General features: G+C 39.2%; 2 protein-coding genes across 2 annotated transcripts in view; one reads left to right on the top strand and one right to left on the bottom strand.

Annotated features, from left to right (window-relative positions):
- gabrb3 (gamma-aminobutyric acid type A receptor subunit beta3) overlaps positions 1-15597 on the bottom strand; it is a 57114-nt gene that overhangs the window by 34376 nt on the left and 7141 nt on the right. The gene's annotated exons all lie outside the window — the stretch shown is intronic.
- Positions 25-15597, top strand: part of gabra5 (gamma-aminobutyric acid type A receptor subunit alpha5) — a 30532-nt gene continuing 14959 nt past the window's right edge. Inside the window, exons 1-5 of the mRNA XM_030049951.1 lie at positions 25-130; positions 394-518; positions 2616-2683; positions 3433-3653; positions 7163-7245. Of these exons, the coding sequence (XP_029905811.1) occupies positions 48-130; positions 394-518; positions 2616-2683; positions 3433-3653; positions 7163-7245 (580 nt within the window). The 5' untranslated portion in view covers positions 25-47. The remainder of the gene's footprint in view (positions 131-393; positions 519-2615; positions 2684-3432; positions 3654-7162; positions 7246-15597) is intronic.

Below are 15597 nucleotides of genomic sequence, written 5' to 3'. Positions count from 1 at the left end.
TGTGTGTGTGTGTGTGTGTGTGTGTGTGTCAATGTCTCGTAATAGGAATGGGCGATGGTATGTGCTACAGCTTTGCAATGAGGAGTCTGTGGATCTGTGTCTTGCTTGCGAGCATCACCTGCCGTCTGAGGTAAGGAACTGGCCTACTGTAACTCTGTGAGGACAGAGCACATTGGCACATTTTTGGAAAGCTGACCTGCTGCCAAAAGGGTGCCGCTATTGTAAAAGGGTATAATGATTTATTAGTATGCTTAAACAAATGGCTCTCATCTTCTATCTCTAATCTTTAGCATTTTCCCCTTTTCTAGTTCACCCATGTCCAAAAGTTAAGCATTTATTTCAAGTAATTATTTGAAAACCATAATGTATATAATAATACACTCTTATATGTAGCCTCTCGCAGGTTGCAACTGGAACCCCCAAAGAGGCAGAGCTCAATGACAACATTACCATATTCACTCGCATCCTGGATGGGCTGCTGGATGGCTATGACAACAGACTCCGCCCTGGGCTGGGAGGTAGGCCCATAGAAAATGTATAGGCCTGAACACGGTTACCATTGTTGATGTGACAGGTGAGAACTGAACATGTCAGCACCTGAATTCTCATTCCTAAAAGGGCACAGCGCTGTTCTTTGAACATACATGAAAGGAAATATATTGTTCAGCCTCTGTGTGAAAGATTACACATCATGAATCCACACAGAGAACAATGCTCCGTGGCACAACAGCTGTCTGCTTTTCATTCCAGAAAGAGGAGATGACTTGGTATTCACAGAAACCTGGATGAAGTCTTTGACAAAGAAACACCATAAAATGTGTAGTCCTGCTATAAGTATCAACCACTGGCACTGTGAACACAGAGTGAAGCACAGCCTCCTGACTGCTGTTTGTGACCTTGAAAAAGCCAGCATTTCTTACATGAAATAGCAGGTGCATTGTCCTCAGTGGATGGAAGCCAAAGTAACAGAACTTTTTCAATTATGGTCGTCAAGTAGAAATAATAAGGAAGTCAGGCAGCATTGTGGAGACACTGATTCTGGGAAAATACATGTTATCGCAATGTACTGCACAGTGAGAGTATTACAGTGTTTTTTAAGTGAAAGAGTAAAGGGTTTGTATCTCATGGATAAATACAATTTAAGACTGTGAGGTTGGAATTTCATTCCGTTTGTGATAAGTAAGATTTTGCAATCAGTATGACATTTTCTTTTTTCATTGTTTTGCGCTGCTTGTGCAGATGTTAGTCCCTAGGGTTTGTGGTGCTGCACACCTCAAGCCAGGGGATCTGCTCTGATTACTCCAGAGTCTCAAGGGTATTTAGGACATCTGGATGAGACCACAGGATGCAAAATAAGTTAGAGTGATATCAAAATTACTTCTAATTATTGAGCTAAAGAAATCTAGCCATAATTTGACGGTAACGAGCAAGAACATCCACTTCTCACCCTCTCTTGGGAGCTTTCCAGGATTGTCAAAAGATAAAAGTCTTGTTTTTGAACTTATGAGGATTTCATAGACTCAAACAGAAATGGCTGTAGCAAACAGATCTTCCCCTTGTTATCTTGACCACAATCACCCATTTATTTCTAATCTTTAGCTCTTTGTGAGTTTGCTGTGAACTCTGTAAATGTCACTAGTAGAAAAAATCAAGTATATACCAAATATAGCTGATTTGTGATTCATAAGAATTTGCTAAAAATTTAAAGGTCAAATGAACACCTTAATAATAAATGTAAAGATCAACGCTTCCCTAATTTTAATTTCAGTGTGCAGCCACAACACCTTGCCTCAACCCAAAGCCTGAACATTACTGCTCGTACGCAAACAAATTCCACAAAAGCTAGATCACAAACAGTTATCACCTGGATACAGTTCATTTATCTTTAGCTGCTCTGAAATAGGCAGTAGTTCATTTGTCCAGCACATCATTTGGTAGTCTGGGTGGTGGTCTACATGTCAGACACACTAACACGCAAGTTAAACAATTTCTGTAATGGCGTCAACACTGTCTAATTAGAATTTGAATGGACAGAGTGGCTCTTCACTTTTGACTTTCTAAATTTAGGTGGTACACTTAACAGTTGCCTGCCATTAAATCCCATATAATATGGAGATGAGCATTTTGATGGGGTATGAGCTGAGACGACCCTCAGAAATAAAATATGGAACCAGTATTTTGACAACTGCTATCACTTCTAGCATTTACTATATAATCTGCTGTGACAAAGTTTGACTTTTAGTTTTGGAACAATTTACCAAATTTTAGCTAGGTGCCAAACCAGTGTTTACCCTGTCTGTGTTTCCTCCAGTGGCTCGATCACTCAGTATGGCAGAGCAGCAGTGTATCATATTTACCAGCCATTAGCCATTTCAAACATGGTGCAGATACACACTGCAGCAGCAACACAGAGCATACCGAGCACCACACAAGTTAAAACTTGGACAAAAACGTGGCTCATTAAGGCTATTTAATCCCACTAGTGCCACCGGATAAGGCCCTCAGATGTGGAAAAGATTATTATCATGAATATTAATGCATGCACTGTGCTGTTGTGTGTTAATTAAAATAATGAAACAGTGTAATGGCTCACAGCAGTCTGTCTGTTCTTACAGAAAAGGTAACTGAGATCAAAACCAACATCTTTGTCACAAGCTTTGGTCCGGTCTCTGACACTGAAATGGTAAGGATCTCCTTTTTTGCATTACTTTTTCATCACTTACTAAAGCGATGAAAACATTTAAAGTGACATGAAGTATTTTGATGCTTCCATAAAAGTTAGATCTTCTTATGAGGTCACTGAGGCAAGGAGACAGTAATGAATGCATGTGAAGGAGCCCAGGGTAGGTTTCACCATTTTGACTTAAATCCAAATGACTCTGAGACAGTCGCAGGTTGTAGTGCCATTTTTTTTGCTTATTACACTTATTTATGTGCCTTTCACAATTTCAAAGTCCCGACAAAAACATTGGGTAGGACAAAATGATCTGTTAACGAGCTGAAAAATTAGTAGACTGGAAAGGTATGAAGTTATTTGTAAAGTATTGTGATTATCACAAGAAAAAATATCACGATACATTGCAATATTGATTTATTGTCCCACCCCAGGTGCTGAATATAAACCTAATCTGACAGCATATTTTTTCATCCTTAAATTGAGGACCATGAATACAAAGGGCTTTAAGTCTTTACCTCAATTCAACAAGCTTGACAATTTAAACCAGCTAGCACTTTAACCCCAGCATTGTGTCGTTTCACATCCAAAGTATGTAGCTGTCCAAACACTTAAAGGGCTGTGTGTTCTGAGACAAGCCACTGTTACAACAGCAGCAGCCTCCCCCACAGTTATCAGACTACAGTTTATGTTCTCAGTGTTATCTGTGTACAATATCAATAGAATTTTTGCTCCAATTGTGTCGTTTTTTTATGCAGGAATACACTATTGATGTGTTCTTTCGTCAAAGCTGGAAAGATGAACGTCTTTGCTTTAAAGGCCCAATGGAGATGCTTCCCCTGAATAATCTCCTGGCCAGTAACATCTGGACCCCTGACACCTTCTTTCTCAATGGCAAGAAATCCATCGCACACAACATGACTACACCCAACAAGCTGCTAAGGCTTAAAGATGATGGGACTCTTCTCTACACCATGAGGTGAGCACTCCCATGCTTGTCTTTTTTTTCCTCTATTGGAAATAAATTTGAATAAACACTTCTTTTCATCTGCTAATATACAAAGTTTCACCATGAGTGCTCGCGAGTGAGGTTTATAGATGTATAATCCAATTAAAACTGGCGAAATGAGTAAAAACAACTATCTGCATATAATAATTCACTGGAAACGGCATCTAGGACCCCTGCTGTGGTAAAACATCCCACACACTTATACAGATCTGAGTGGTGCATTGATGCGTCATCTAAAATCATGTTGCCCTCATGTGGGTCACATGAACTTGAAAGCGCAGTGTTCATGTTCGCCTCGCCCAGTGGTCTGACACAGGGACCCAATAGTTGGGGCTTCTCCTCTTCCTCTTTAAGCCATGATCCCTCCTGTGTTGTCTGTCCACCATTAGCCATACTGCCAGAGCACAGACACACTGACAGTGAGGAAGACACAGCTCCTTATAAGTATGACCTATTGCTCTAATACTCCCAATTACAGTCCACATTTCAGATATTGTGATCATGGTTTCAGTGATGTATCATGATACAAGCTGGCATGAGCAGATGTTAAATATAGCAAACTGCTGCAGATATCATGTGCTACCTAAAGGTCAGAGACAAATTAAGTGTTTGATATTATCTGGTGGTGTGGTAGATCAAATCAGCAGCTTTTTGAGGGTTAGAGCTCCCTCTAGTGCAATGCCCTGCTGTGAACTTAAAATACATAGAGGTTCATCCTGCCGAAAGATACAGCAGATAGTGGCCTAAATAGAAGCATCTCATTTACGTGATGTTGCTTTTATTCAAATGCTGTGTCATCAGCTTAACTGGGCAATAAACTCTAAATCAAATATTAACCAGGAAATGAAAGGAAATGGATGTGGGCGCATGTCAAAAATGACTATTGATCCACTGGCTGCAAAATTGCTGCAGATCTACACTGGGTAACACTACCAGCTATTAGAATGGTTTTACAATGGCCTCTTAATGCATTTCTGTTCTGGGAACAAGGTTGTTAGAGAGACATTTTATGCATGCATTACTCTCATACAGTAGCTGTTCAGATAACAAGTACAGTGCCTCAGCTAGTGTACCATGGTGAGTATCTCTCAGAGGAGAGACGCAGTTTTGATCATCCCAGCACTTCACTGCATGCCTTACACTGTGCTGTACCTCTGTGTAGCCTTACAGAAATACACAATGGAAAACAATTTCTTGCAAGTTATCTAATCTAAAGCATAATGTGCTTCATGCTTCACAGTGATGGTAGCAGCAATAAATATAAGATATCAACACCTGAAACAATATTTTTGTTGTAGCTGGTAAATTCTCTGCTCAGGTGCATAGTACTGATAATAGGTGACAGTCCTTTTTGAAGATAATGATTTATCGAAATGCAAGCAACCTATATGTTTGACGTCAATGTTTGCCCCTATATGTTTGCCATTCAAACACTGCCCACCCACTGTGGAATTGCTTTGTAGATATTAATAGTTATCAAGCATGCCAGGGATATGCAAAGCTAGACCAACCCATTGGTTATCTGAGTACATTCTTCTTTTTCTGCACGCTGGTAATAACACACTTCTCTGTCAGTAACTCATCTCTTCATCTCAAATAAACTTTAACTTAGAGGATATCCATTCCAAAACACTGCAGTCAGCAGCAGAAACTAATTAAAATCATCATCATCATTTATTTATATAAAACCTCAGAAAGCACACTGAGGGGGAAGCCTAATTTTCAATGGTGCCGAGGTACATACAATTAATGCAGACACAACTAAAATCAAATAGCAATAATAATATGTTAATATGTTATGTTAATGAATAACAAGGTCAAATCAAGAATGCTAAAGTAAAAATGTAGGAACAATGGTTGGTGATGTAATGAAACAGGGACACTTTGTAATGAACACATGCATCACATTCAGTTATGAGTAATAAATTAAGATTATCGGCAAGGCAATTTTTGGTTGCTGTTGAGTAAACGTGCAACAACAACAGACCAGCCTCATTTATCAGTTGCTTGTTTTAGTCGCTCGCACAGCAAACACACACCCACAAGCAGATGTGCACAAACAGCCTCAGTTTCACAGTTAAACTTTTCCTAATAGTCCACTAGGGGGTGATGTAAGGCTTTATACAGAGACCCAGTGAACAGGACACAGTACATTACTTTATCCCCACTGATATTCTTTGCAGACATGGAAGATCGCACCTTGACTCTTACCTTAATGTTAACCAGACAAAATGCCTAACCCTAGTCATCTCTAACCTCATGTGTAAACTTAAACCATCTGTTTTGCTGGGCCAATCACAGCACATCTACCAGTTGGGTAAAAAATAAATAAATAAATAAATAAATAAAACACTGGACGAAGCAATGTCCAGCTTCTGTATAAAATGCTGTAATATACAACATTCAACACAATGCTGCAAATTCCAGTTTTATTAAAATCCTATATATGAAATATTTTTATAGTTCACTTTTGCTCCTCACCACTATGGAGTTAAGTATAGTGTATGTTGATGTGCAGGAGAATTTTACCTAAAACAATTGAAGCCGCATATTAACACGATAATACACTGAGATCCTAATAATGTTCTTGTAGATTAAACAAAATATTTATGTAGTGTAATAGTACAATATGGCATTAGATATTACACAACACATATTTAAAATGTATCTGGATAGACTTGATCATATGAGACATTCATTGTTTTGCTATTTTTGCTATTCGTTATGACCATAACAAGTATGATTATTGTAAGTGTCCCCTACAGAGGGCAGCATTTAATAAGGCTGTGTTGGTGACTGTCTCCTCTGTGGAAGAGTACTGTTGTTAAATTAGAGACAACAGAGGAGCTCATTGGTTTTATGTTTCCAACTGCTTATACTTGCAGTGACACTAAAAAAATGTTAACCTGTATAACAGAGCGAGACAGGGAGATCACACTGGCAATGTGTGTCAGTGAAAGGAGGGCAGGCAGGAGGGATGAATCATCCTCGTGCTGCATGAAATTTCACAAGCAGGGGGCAGCCTTGCTCCACTTATAGAAAGATTCTCATGCTCAGTTTTACATGTATGGCTGCATTCTACTACTTTTACTGTAATGGGCATCAACCTGCATCCCCTTGATGGCTCAGTTGCTCATTGACTTTGCTGGGAAAAACAGTTTTAGCTCTGCTGTTAACTATCTGTGATGGAAGAAGAAGAAGAAGAAGAAGAGAAAGAAGAGGAGGAAGATGAGGAATTGAAGAAGGTTCAGGGATAAATGCAAAATTAACCATAACACAAATGATTCATAATAAGTGAAAATGATGATGATGAGGATGATGACGATGATAACGATGATGATGATGATGACACCGATAATGATATGATAATAATGATGATGATAATAATGACAATGATAATGACGATGATGATGATGATGATTTTTATGATGTCTCATCAGTTTTTATTGTGACTCTGAACGCATGTTTTCTTCTTTCAGATTGACTATATCAGCAGAATGCCCTATGCAGCTGGAGGATTTCCCAATGGATGCCCATGCTTGTCCACTGAAGTTTGGAAGCTGTAAGTAAACACTTGTGCGGTGCAAGCACAGCGTGCCGATTATGATTAAATAATGCAGGAACAGGTACAGCGTAAATATTTTATGTCCGTAGCCTAGACATAATAATAATAATAAAAAAAATGGTATACCGCAGCAAACGTTTATAATAACACACAGGTTATCAGACAGGAATGTGGTGCACGGTGTTGTTATGGCATCACCTGTGGTGTCTTTATTTGTCCTGTGGATGTGTGGAGGATGTATGTGGGTGCACCAGACAGCTCGTGTCCCCAAGGTGCAAAGCTATTGTTGTGTCAGAACAGGAGGTGACCATGTAGACACTGACACACTGCTCATGCTCAGGTCATTAATCAACACGTCAAGGCTATTCCCCCGCATCCTTCCCTGCCTCTCACCTATAATGGGAAATATTTGAGACACAGATATACACACACATGCACACACACACACACACTTGTCTGTGCATATAAAAACACTGACACACCTAAACCAACATTTAACTCCAGGGCGACTGCTGGTCATCCTGTTCTGCGTCATGTACATGTACAGCCAGCCACACTTGTGGCTTCCTCCCATGACTTCTAAGCTAGTTAGGTTGCCTCACACGGCTCCACTTGCACAAGAATATCTGGGGAGCTCTTGTCATGCAAACTTAAGATTAGCATTTGAGGTCTTCCCTGCAGCTGAGTGGAGGGAGGGAGGGTTATCTCAGGCTTGACTCTGGGCTTGGATGCAGACTGTGCTGTGCTGCTCAGTATCGTCACACTCGGCCACTCCCACGTCTGTTTCAGGCGCCTCAGCCCACAAGCTGAGCACGGGGTTGGGGATAATCACAGCAAATAAGTGAGACTGTGTTAGCTTGTGTGCTTGATGCAAAGCTACTGCCTATTGACAATTAAGATATTAGCCTAGAATGAGTAAAACTGTTTACACAAGCAATTTTAATATGCCTCACTTTATGTACAGTAAGCGATTTTACTTGTTGGCATTCCTGCATAGGTGTGTTAGGTTTGCATCTTTTGAACCTGCTTCAACTCCATAAGAGAATGCAGAGCCTGTAGACACATCTATACCTTCAACATATACCGGTATATTGCAGATGATTCAGTGACCTTTGAGCTCTTTGGATGTGAGCGCTGTTGCCTTGGAGGTGCTGCCATGAGGGCAGAAATGCTTCCTCATTAATAGGATAGTGATTACTTTGAGCTCTCTTTGTATTTTTATTTATTTATTTATTTTTGCTTTTGCCATGTTAACATAGGGGTTTAGTGAGGTTCAACTATGCAGGATGCCATGGTGGAAAGTAAAAAATTAGTGCATCCACTCAAAAACAATACAGTAAGTACAGTTTTGAGGTACTTGCACTTAACACGAATAGTACTATTCTGTGAGTCTTTATACTTTCACTCCAGAAGATTTAAAAAAATGTAATCTTTTTTATTCCACTACATTTACTATTGGCTGTAGCTACTAGTCTGAACTACGCAGTAGCATATGGAGTAGTTAAACCATCTACAAAATTTAAGCACACAGAGGGCAATGCATCAATAATGTAGCACTCTGAAAGGGACCATTTTTCACAATAAGTACTTTAATACGGAAGTACTTTGCACAGATAATACTTAAGTCAAATTTCAAATGTAGATTTTTTTTTACTTAAACCAAGTGTTTTTCCATTATGACGCTCCTACTTGTACTTCAGTAGAGTACTTTTTGCCACCAGGATGTTATGCTCCACATCATGACAGAGAAGCCTGCGACCTGCTTTCAACGTGTTATTTGCTTACTGTACGTGTTGCACTGATTTAGGCAGGTGCTGCAGCTCCTTTGCTTTGGATTACAAGCCCCTGTAGTCAGAGTATCTTTAAACCTCATAAGCTGTGGAAGAATTTCTATTATTAGATTAGTGCAACAACAGAAGTGGAATAGGGAACGAGGCGATTCCTTTCAGCAAAGCCCACCGGATGCAGCTGAAATGCATGAGGTAATTTTACATAAATTCATCTTTTTAAAAGCGGACGTGACAGCGAGACACAGCCTGTGTGTTGTTCTGTGTAGTTATAAGCTGTAAGTTACAGTGGTACAGTATATCCTGGTCTCTCTGACTCCATTAACCCTAGCTAATCCTTTGACCTAATGGACAGCACTCACCCCTGAGCTCAAGGCTTTCAAAGCTAGACCTGTCCTGTGCTGTTGTGTTAATCACTTCTCATGGACTGTGCTGCCGGTCTCTTTCTCTGTCACATGATGCTTTCACTACAGCTCCGAGGGGTTTGTGGAAACATTGTAGTAATATATTATGTATGCTACATGTTGACTTTGTGCATTTGTGCATGTATCAGAGGGTGTAACCATTACACAGCTGTATCTCTCCTGTATCATGTATAAATTCAGCCAAACAGAGTAATACTGTGATTTTTTTTTTTTTAGCATCTTTATAGTAGATGTGAAAGACTGGAACACGTTCAAATGTCACAGCAAAAGTTGTTTCGTGGTTTTAGCAGTGGTGACATTATAATTAGGTCCAGCTGTCAAAGCACATAGCTCAGCTTTGGATTAGTGCTCTTTTTTTAGTTGTTTCATTCACAGGTTCTCATTTGACTGTACGCTTTGGCAGTTTGCCCATACTTTGCTCTTTGGATTACATATGAAAAAAAAAAGCCACGGGAAGTGTAAAATTTTGCTACAGAGTGTTATTTACTCGAGGCTCTTTGTTTACTCCCGCTGTCTCTGTCTTGATCCTTTAAACTGTCTGTCTGTGCTTTGTTACTTTACTCGTGTTCTGCCTTGCCCAGATTTAATCTCTCTGCCCCTCTTCACTATGATTTTCTCTGTTTCTGTCTCTCTCTTTCTTTGTCTCTGTTCTCTCCACTTTTAACACCTCAGTCTTGTCATGCTTTCTCCTCGTGCTTTGTGCTATTGTTCAATTTCTTGCCCTCCTGGTGCCATTTTCTCTGACCTCAGCATCTTAAAAGTCGTGCCTGTGAGTTTGAAAAATGACGAACACAGCAAGACTGTTAGTTTGCTTGCTTTTTTGTCATTACCATACCTGTTCTCTCTTACAATGGAGTTTAAATCATTGGCTAATTTGGAATGGACAGTTTACCCGACTGCTATTGTATGTTAATTTTTCATTTATACACCTCTATTTTTCATCCACCTCCTCTAATAAAAGCAGGCCTTCTGTACATGGTAGCCTACAGATTCTTTTTTTTCTACTACTATTTGAACTCAATGCCATTCTCTTTTTCATTGTTTAAAATAATAGTTGGCGATTTAGACGTGAATGGGAACAGTCAACCTGAACAGCATGACCTGAAATGCAAACAGGAAGCAAAATGAGATTGAGAATTATCTCATTTTAATGTGGTTTGCTGACCCAATAAGTGTAATAGCTCGCTTTCTCTTTTAGATCACACCCTGGCGGTTACTCTGCTTTTTTAAAGTGTTTCCCTGTCAGAAATTGTGAAAATTGGCTGCTATTTAATGATCTGGTAGCTCATATCTGTGTTTGCACTGAATAATCAAGAGAAACTAAATAAAAACAGATGAGAGAGCTGGAAAAACATGTCACCAAGTCCGTAAATGCCCACAGTAAGGTTGGCTTGTAAACCAGCATGGACTGAGTGCATCTACACAGAGGATCAGATATATCCTTCATTTCCAGCTGAACAAAATGTAGACTCAAGAAAATCTCACCAACCTAAACTGCATGGAAGAGAGCACCACTTTTATGGGTCATTTCATTCATTTATAACATTACTGTATATAGTATATATATGGATTTTTGTAAGTGCAAGGTCCACTTGGTAATGCTCTTTCAGTGGCTAGTCATGCTACTGTAAATTCACCTCTACTGATATTGATACAGATAAGTGCTGACACCCGGGTAGCCACATCTCCACAGTAATGTTTCAGAAACACCACTTTTTACCATCAACTACATCTTTGATAATACCAGCTAATTAAGTCAGATATGAAAGATGATGTCTTGTTAGTATAAATATGTAATATTTAACGGCAACTACAAAGGACTATAGCCGGGAGGAAATTGAAAACATGGACCGTCCCTGGAGTGCCAGTGATTAAAAATCTTAACAGGAAAAAGCATATTTCTGTTACTGTATATAGAGCATAACCTGGTGAAATGCATTAGTATGCTGATCACATGATGATGTAAACTCCTCTCCCTGTAACTATGATTCCACCTCTTTTTTTTTTTTTTTTTAAATAACAGAGGCTGAAATTTCAGCTCGGGGAAGAATGAGGATGTTTTAATCCGAGCATTAGAGCAGTTTGTTTTAAGGGCAGGCTGGAAACGAACGGTGTGGATGTTAATCAGTGCACACAGATTTAATGGAGGTTATATTTACGATAAACAAAAGAGAGCATCAATTACCCCCTTGCTTTTGTGCGGAAAGGGAGAGAGAGAGAGAGAGAGAGAGAGAGAGGTGATTCGGTGTTAATAAGTTATATAGACTCGTTTTTGAATGATCGCTTTCAAGGACATTAGAAACTTTGAGTTAGTGACATTACTTTTAATGCACACGTTTTTACATAGTAATGCATAAATAGAGTGTAATAATTAACCAGTAGAAAACAACAGAACTCAAACTGACTGCTTCTGCTTCTTAGTTACCACAATGTTGGCATGGTAACCAGTGAAACACAATGAGCAGCGCTTAATGGGAATTAACAGCATTTTTGGCCCGTCAGATAGCTTAGCTGAAATTACACGTTGTATAATCATCATTGTCTCTAAGCTAACTGCTGTTAATGTAACACTGTGACTAAAGTAACATCTGCTTGTGATTTTGCACTCAGGTCTGCTTTATAATGAGATGAGTATCTGGAGCATCATTAGCATTTTGCTCACCATGTCATGATAATAACAATAATAAGTCACATTTGGAAGGGGCTTTTTAAGGCCAAATTTATTTGCACACTGACCCCTAAAAAATTGGATCATCTGGTTTGATAAAATTCATTCATTCATTCATTCAGTTAGGAGGGAACATTAGCTAATTGGCTGTGTAGTTTTTTACTTTATTGCATTTGATGATACATGAACATTTTTTTGTTTGCTTGTTTTGTTTTTTGCTCCTGCATGTGTGTGTTTACTATGCCTGCCTCAATAAATCTGTGGGATTGTCAGCTGCTTGATGAGTTTTTATAGTGCTTATTGATGAATGGCTTTAGATGAAGACTGTTCAAGTGCCCTAATAAGATTGATTTTGGGCATGGTTTTAATTTTAGCTCAGGACCGTGAGCCTCTAGTAAAGCACTGGATTCAGGGAAACGTCAGCCGAGTGAAACTACACTTTGCTACTATAATATGTAGAGTGATTGCATTTTCTTGAAACATGAAGCAGCTAGGGACAGCCAGACATGCACTGTTTAATATGACTCTGATGCTGCCACATGCCCAGTACAGTAAGCAACCAAAAGTGTCACTCAGGTTTGTGAGACCACCATCCCAAACAAGGACAAGAACATCCTCAGCTTGATTAAAAAGGCCCAACAGAGAAACTTTTCACCGCAGCAACTGAGGTCGCACGATGCTGTTCCAATCCTCACTTCATTTTATAGACTGGAAAAAAAATAAAACAAACATCATGCAGCAGCTCATACGTCTAGCAGACATTACCTCCCCTTGTTACAAGAACAAGCTCCATCATGTTTTCTGCGTAACTGAATAGGTCACTGTGGGCCAGCTCCCTTCCACCAAGGAGCTGCAGTTCTACCACTCAGCTGACAAAACCTAGTGTCTGTTCCACACAATATCCTAATCCACAAGGCCACTCATCACCTGAATAGCGTCTTCTCAACAGCTGTCTGGACCTGCACTCCAAACACTCTTTCCCTTGTACTCCTTCACACTCTCTGAACTCACCACCACGTTAAAGAACTGCCCTTATTCCAAGTTACTACGGTTAAAGCAGCAATAAGCAATTTCTGATGACTAGAAGGTGTTCAGAGCTCAAACTCCATTTGTAAACACACAGTGTCACTGTTTCCTCCTGGTTCACCAGAGATCGCTTCTACAAATCCAAAAGCTAAGGTGAAAAAAATGTGTCTCTGGGATGGAAATGAGGGATACATTTTACTGTCACAAGTGTCTTGTTGAATTACTTTGATTATTTTGTCTCTCACCTCCAAATCGAAAATGGGGTGAGGCTGCAGACTTTCAGTTACATGGTCAGCTGCTTTGAATGAACATTTTCAGTGGCAAAATTGCTGATTGCAGTGACAGAGGCAGTAACGCAGCTGATCTGAAATTTGGATTATCTGCAGAATATGCGGTTTCAGAGAAGCTTTGAATGAAGGTGAAGCAGTGAGCAGCTGGAGTGGAGGGCAGAGGAGGAGCTTATTCTCAGGCCACTACAGAAATCTATAAAGGACAAACCAGGAAATAACAGGCTTGCACTAAATTGTATGGTGGAAAGAAGACGCACAGTTATGACTTTGACATTCTAGAGAGTCATTTTACTGAAAAAAATGCATATATTATTGCTTAATGTAGCTTTAATATTTATGATACAATGCATGAGAGTTTGCACAGTCCTGTGTATTCTATAACACGGTAAAAAATCTCCATGTTAACAGGTCACGTAGTATCATATTCAGTGTAAAAATTTTCGTTTTCTTCAAACAAGTGAAGAGGTATGTCAGTGGGATGAGCTAATCCCATTTGTTTCCAGTGCAGTTTCACTTTTTTATGAATTTTTCTGGAGATAAGTATAAATTTGTTGAAGCAAGGCAGAATAAGGCAGATCAGCCCACTAGTATCAGGAAAATGTCACACGAGGAAATTCTGGACACAAGTTTATTAACACTGGAAACAATATCAATCCACTTGTTTCTATAATCTTCCACTGGCATTTTTTTTTCACATATTTAAAAACCAACACATGCAGTTATTTTGCAGTGCACACACTAACATTTTCGAGCATCCAGGCTTTCAGTGTGTTCTTCACTGCTTGTAATTAATTTCATGTATTTCATGTGCTCCCTTTCATCCATTTGTGTGTATGTAGCGTGTTGTCTACAGTGTACTGTAGGTTGTATGTCTTTCATCGCGCTAATATTTGCACTAATATTCAGTAGGTTGTTTATGTGTTCTCCCTCAGTGTCACCGGTGCTGTGTATTTATTGCTGATGGAGTGAAGTCGATCTGGTGTTGATTTTGCTGTGCAGTACTGCAGTGCTTTACAGTGTTTATTTCAGCGCTGCACCAAACCTTGTATTACATAGAACAATGTGACTGTATTAATTTTCATTACTTTACCACTGCTGCTCTAAATTCTCCACTGTTAAGTTATGTTGAGGGTTTCGGAAAACAGAACAGTTTGTTGGTCTCATTACCGCTGACCCTTGAACCAATTCTGTTACACGTGAAGCCAGCTGACACCTTCCTGCAATCCAATTAAGTCTAGTCTCAACAGCCAACCTGATTTACCACCAGTGCAGGTCTGGCCTCCAATGACAGTGTTTTAGTGAAAAAAATGCTTTGTAATCTCTATTGCCCCTTCAGAGTGATTTTGTGAGGTAAATGATCTGTCACTGAAAGAAGCATTTTCTGCTGCATTCAAGATGGTTCCTGGATGGATTCGAACCAAAAAAACCTCTAGTCAAAAACAAGAACACCTTTGGAAAGCCACTTTGAGCCCACTTTTCAATTCTTAAGGCAACTAACTCCAATTGCAGTTCATACATTTGCTATTCTTGCCGTCAAATCAATATTTGAAGGTATACATTCAATGTAATATATTTAAAACAGGTAGAGTGAAGCTATCTTATGAAGCCATATTTTTTATGGTTGATAGCAAGAATTTAATCTGAACTATGTTTACTTCAGAGGTTACATAAAACCACAGGCACAGCACAAGAAAAGTGATATGCTTTACATATCAGGAGCTTAATTAAGCTTTATTTTTTATTTTGCATATATTTTCTCATTCAACTTGTATTTAGTGGCATGTACAGGGTTCCTACACTTTCTGGAAAAGTATGAAAACGGAATGTGAATATGATTTTGATCATTTCCAGGTCTGGATAAATACAGAAAAAGAGGAGAGAGCATGGAAAAATATTTGCTAGACTATTGCTTGTTTTTACAGTTTTCTGAAAAGCAGTTTTCTAAAAAGCAGAATTCAGAATTGCAATAATAAATTAGTCATACACGCACAATATTTTGATTTTGTTGACATTTGAACCAGACAGCTGAACATTTTTCTTTTGAGTGGGCAGGGCAGAGCGATTCAAACACCTGTACATATTATGGCATACAAATACACAGTGGCACTTGCTGCTCTGTCCCGTCCAAGGCCACAAGACAGGAAAATACAAGT

This window comes from Myripristis murdjan, chromosome 4 (assembly GCF_902150065.1).
Source record: "Myripristis murdjan chromosome 4, fMyrMur1.1, whole genome shotgun sequence".
Taxonomy (NCBI): domain Eukaryota; kingdom Metazoa; phylum Chordata; class Actinopteri; order Holocentriformes; family Holocentridae; genus Myripristis; species Myripristis murdjan.
The sequence above is the reverse complement of the archived record's forward strand: the minus strand, read 5'-3'. Positions and strand labels throughout refer to the sequence as shown.